The 5,342-nt window shown below is 38.0% G+C and overlaps 1 protein-coding gene across 1 annotated transcript; it reads left to right on the top strand.

Annotated features, from left to right (window-relative positions):
- The first annotated feature begins 2,424 nt into the window (after window positions 1-2,424).
- Window positions 2,425-5,086, top strand: LOC148864635 (putative polyamine transporter At1g31830). The gene is made up of 2 exons (XM_088977520.1): window positions 2,425-2,763; window positions 3,264-5,086. Exon 2 carries the CDS (start codon window positions 3,302-3,304, stop codon window positions 4,721-4,723), a length of 1,422 nt encoding a protein of 473 aa, XP_088833646.1. The 5' UTR covers window positions 2,425-2,763; window positions 3,264-3,301; the 3' UTR covers window positions 4,724-5,086.
- Window positions 5,087-5,342: the final 256 nt, after the last annotated feature.

The following is a 5,342-nucleotide window of genomic DNA, read 5'->3' as shown; positions in this document are numbered from 1 at the left end:
AACATAATCTAATTCAAGCTCAAGTCTTTAGCTTGAATCAAGCTTGAACCTAACATTTTTTTAGTGAACCAAACTGGAATAGCAAGATATTTGGCTCAAGTCAGTTGGAATCCACCCCTAACCACAGGTATCAAAATCAACCTGATTTTAATAATCAATTTCTCAGAAATCAAACTAAGAAACAACAAAATAATCATCAATTTTTTAATCGCTGATGTGACTCTGATGTAACATCGATCCAAAACACCACCTAAAATTTTGTCTTGGATCCGTTTAGGAGGGCTGAGCCATTCAACCACGTTGCTTTAAGGCGCTTCAGATAAATTATCAAGAGGCTGAAGCGGAATTGAATTTTCACCGCACGTGGCGTAGAGGCTGTTCTTATAAGGCCCACCTTGGAAAAGCTGGAAGCCATTGCAGTCGAAAAAACTTTGGCTATTGGAGTCCAGGAGCGTATGTTCTTAAGAACAGTTATGGGAATGCCATGTTACCATAGAGTAGGGTATAATAGTAATTGTACCTATTTTTTAACCTGAGCGTGAATTTATGAAAGTGTTCAACCTAAAAATGTTCTCAACAACATAGCCTTGGCTCTCAACAACTAAAATTAACTTGTTACAATATGCATTTGATGTTCTCTTCTCTTGCTTTGAACTAGTTAGAAGTGTCTATCAAGAACAAGCAACTTGTTACTTGGGCTGTCAATGGTATCGGGTCTGGTTCAGGACAGGGTAAAACCATCCCAAACCGACTGTTAAACCAATAGTACTGAAACCAAATCAGACCTGATCGGTTCTATTATTTTAAAACCGATATCAAATGGATGGATAACCGGGACAATTGAGTCTACTCCATTGGACCTGATTAAATAATAAACCATACTTAACCAAAAACGAAGAATTGGCATATCTCTCGTGTCTACAGACCAAACCCCATCTGAAGTGAAGTGTTGGCCGGAGAAAAACCAGAAGATAAGTTTCAGACTTCACCTTCCTTTTCCGAACAAACAAAATGATAATTTGAAGAACAAAAACTGAACAGCTGAAGTGAAGTGTTGGCCGGAATAGAGAGTTTGGAGGTGAACGCCAATCGTCGAACGGTGATTTCTGAGAAAGAAACTTTCTCAGAATGAAAAGAACAAAAGTAACACCGAATATGTGAACTGTGAACACCGAATAGGTGATTTCTGATAAACTTTTGAGAAACTGAGAAAGTGACGAACAAAATGACAAAAGGGTTTGGGGGTTTTAGGTTTTAAACCAAAATTCCGATTTTAGACATGTAAAACTTTTAAATTACCTATATATAAAATACCAAAATTCAAAACCGTAAAATATCTAAAAATAAAATACTAAAATATAAATATAATAGTATATAGATAGATAGATAGATATATAAAATCTGTTCGGGTCTAGTCAGTTCAAGACACCCAAAAACGGTTCTGAACCAATAATTATCGGACACAAAAATTAACACCAGAATCGACCCATCGATTTGAATCACTATTTTCAACCTGGTTGGTCGAATCATTCGAACTATCACCCGGCTAGGATTTCGAGTCCAGTTCAATCAACACCCTCCAGATGGTCAAAAAACGTTGACTTGGTAAATAACCATTTGACCCGATCGGTTCGACCGTTGACTTGTTCGACCTCGTGACGAGGTTGCAGGTTCTACACTCAACGCACACAAACTTTTAGAGGCCATAACTGCACCCCGATGTCCGATTGGCATGATTTTTTTTGGTAACTTTTCGAGATTTATGTGTCACAAGGTGTCATAGGCGCCTTACCCCACTATTTTCATGAAAAAACCCATTTTTATCTTCAATTTATAATTTTTAATATTTTATATAAATAAAAAATTACAAATTGAATTAAAAAGTATAAATTAAATATAAAATAATACATATAATACATCCAAAACATATTTATACATTATATATATAATATATAAAAGTATATAAATATATGTATATATACTTGTATACTTATATTTATATATATACATATATACATATATAAATATATATTTAATACATATATGCACCGATATGGCATGGTCTCAATCGTTCAATCTCACCAATCGCACCGGTGACTCATGAACCGTTGGCAAAAACGGACCGGCCTTCAAATCGTTTTTTAAAATATGAATTCAAATCACAGGACCAAAACTGTTATAAATGGTTAGAATGACTCGAATCTATCGAGTGAACCCAGATTTAGTGGATAGGAAAAGTGAATAGGAAATCGCGTTTGCTATTTTGTAGACCCGACCCATTGACATTGCCCAAACGATTCTTTATATTTGCTTCTATTGGATTATGGTACGGACTACGGGATAAGATGAGTAGGAAAGCCGTTAGATCAAAACCTAATGGTGGCAACGTTGACAACAAATCTAACGGCATAGCGTACGTGTTTTATTTGTGAATGAAGGAAGACCTTTCACATCTGCTTTCATAATTCTCAGGCGTATTCTAAAATCAACCGCTTCGATTTGATTCGAACGTGGACAACTTGTTCTGTTGATGATTCGACTTTGGTGATACTACCACTCTATAAATTACACCATAAATTAAAGACAGAACAAAAAATAAGTAATTCTCCATCAATATCATTCCTCTCTTCTGATTTTGCCGCCTGCATATATTTCCTCGGGGGTCCTTTAGCTGAAGTTCAGAAAATCACCACGCACTGAATTTCCTTAGGTGGACGGCTTTATACAATGGACAGATAGCACATCTAAACAGGCGTTTCGCTGGTAATGGTCACTCGATTCTTCATTCATGATGTTCTTTGCTGTTAATGAATTACTTTTCGTTTCTTTTATTTCTTCTGTTATAAAGCGTTTGAGGACAGATTATCTGGGTATGCGTAATAGATGAGATTTCAACAACCCAGATTTGGTTTTCCTTTCTATTGAAGACTACCTTATTTTTTTCGGGACTCCCCAACTTTCTTTAACCAAAAGAATTTTTTAGTTTTTGTATCCAATTCGAAATTTTTGCAAATTTTGCTGCAATCTAGAGTTGTTCCCTCTGGAATCCGGACGGAAAAGCATTTTTTTTTCCCTTTCACAATTGATGAAAAAAGTCTGGCCTTCTCACTTGCTAGTCCCCCAAAACAAAAAGAACACAGTTTTGGTTTGTAATTTTGTATGAAATTAAGATCTTATGCTGCATGAATTTTCTAATTGTTGTTGGTTTTGGAAATTGACAAAAACCCAACATTTTAAATGATAAGATTTGGTGTTGCATGCAGAAATTGGGGGTTCCAGCAAAGGGCAGTCTTCCGATCCAATGGGGGGATTAAATGCTGCGCAGTATGTCTCTATTGATGAGGAAGCTTCTCCAAGGTTGGAGAAGTTCAGGAAGGTTTCAGTCTTACCTCTTATATTCCTGATCTTCTATGAGGTGTCAGGGGGGCCGTTTGGCGTTGAGGACAGTGTCCAGGCGGCTGGCCCTCTTATAGCCCTGCTTGGATTTCTTGTCTTCCCATTCATATGGAGTATCCCTGAGGCCCTGATAACGGCAGAAATGGGTACCATGTTTCCGGAGAATGGGGGCTACGTTGTCTGGGTTTCATCGGCACTGGGGCCCTTCTGGGGTTTTCAACAAGGTTGGATGAAGTGGCTAAGTGGAGTTATTGACAATGCTTTGTACCCAGTTCTGTTTCTGGACTACCTTAAATCAGCTGTGCCGGTGTTAGGTGGAGGTTGGCCTAGGATTTTAGCCGTGCTGGTCTTGACTATGGTTCTTACATATATGAACTACAGGGGTTTAACGATAGTGGGCTGGATGGCTGTGTTCTTGGGGGTTTTTTCACTCCTCCCTTTTGTGGTTATGGGACTCATTGCAATTCCAAAACTGGAGCCCTCAAGATGGCTAGTGGTAAATGTGGACAAAGTGAATTGGCGTTTGTACTTGAATACTCTGTTTTGGAATTTAAACTACTGGGATTCAATAAGTACTCTTGCAGGAGAAGTTGACAACCCGAAGAGAACCCTCCCTAAGGCCCTTTTTTATGCTGTCTTCTTGGTTGTTCTTGGATATTTTTTCCCTCTTCTGACTGGAACTGGAGCTGTTCCACTTAATCGTGACTTGTGGAGCGATGGTTATTTCTCAGATATTGCAAAAATCGTAGGTGGGGTTTGGCTGAGATCTTGGATCCAAGGGGCTTCTGCATTATCAAATATGGGGATGTTTGTGGCTGAGATGAGCAGTGACTCTTTCCAACTCTTAGGGATGGCTGAGCGTGGGATGCTTCCTGAGTTCTTTAGCAAGAGGTCTCGCTATGGAACCCCTCTAGTTGGGATCTTGTTCTCTGCCTCAGGTGTGATTTTACTATCATGGCTGAGTTTTGAAGAGATTGTAGCTGCAGAGAACTTCCTATACTGTTTTGGAATGATTCTGGAGTTCATAGCATTTGTGAAATTAAGGGTACAAAACCCAACAGCTTCAAGGCCATATAAGATACCTGTTGGAACAGTTGGAGCCATTTTAATGTGTATTCCTCCAACTATATTGATCTGTGTCGTTTTGGCTATTGCTTCTATGAAGGTCATGGGTATAAGCCTTCTTGCTGTGTTGATTGGGTTTTTACTGCATCCTGGTCTCAAGTATGTTGAGAAAAAGAGATGGGTCAAATTCTCCATAAGTTCTGACCTTCCAGATCTTTATACAGCAACTGATCATGAAAATACAGAATCCTTCATGAATTGAACAAGTGGTTGGATTAGCATGTGAAGTTACAGTACCACTTACAATGGTGCAATGAAAAAGATTTTCAATGGTCTACTTTATGTAGAGGGTTCCAAGCCACATCAGTCTGCTAGCTTGGAGTGGCCTCCTGGGGAAATATGGCCAAATCAGTCTGTTCACTTGATGATAACTTTTGTTTCTCCAAACTTTGTTATTAGAAGCTAGGTTATTTTGCCTTGATTCTGAACTTGTAATTAAGCAAAACATCTTTAAGATGTTTATCAATATGCAATTGAGAGCCATATATCTTTCCTTGATCTGGATTAAGGTCAAAAGACAAATTAGATTGGTATTTGAAATTTGAAAAATGCTTCTCAATGGCCACATCAGTCTGCTCACTTGGTGGTAACTTATTAGAAAGAAACTAGGTTGTCTTTCCTTGTTTCTAAAATCTAAACTTTTAACTTAGCAAAAACATCTTGAATGTTTGTCTATATGCAATCCAAGAGCCATATATCTTTTCTTGATTTTGAGTAAGGCCAGAAGGAAAAGAGCATGGTGTTTGGAACTTGAAACATGATTAGGGTTTACTACATAATATATTTGTGTTACTGAATGATCATTTCTGCTGCTTGTATGA

Source organism: Nelumbo lutea, chromosome 3, assembly GCF_056320005.1.
Source record: "Nelumbo lutea isolate HS-2025 chromosome 3, American lotus-T2T, whole genome shotgun sequence".
NCBI lineage: Eukaryota > Viridiplantae > Streptophyta > Magnoliopsida > Proteales > Nelumbonaceae > Nelumbo > Nelumbo lutea.
Note: the sequence above shows the minus strand (reverse complement) of the source record. Positions and strands in the feature narration are given on the sequence as shown.

Coding starts and splice junctions, on each gene's coding strand:
- LOC148864635 (XM_088977520.1), top strand. CDS start 3,302: ATGGGGGGATTAAATGCTGCGCAGTATGTCTCTATTGATGAGGAAGCT.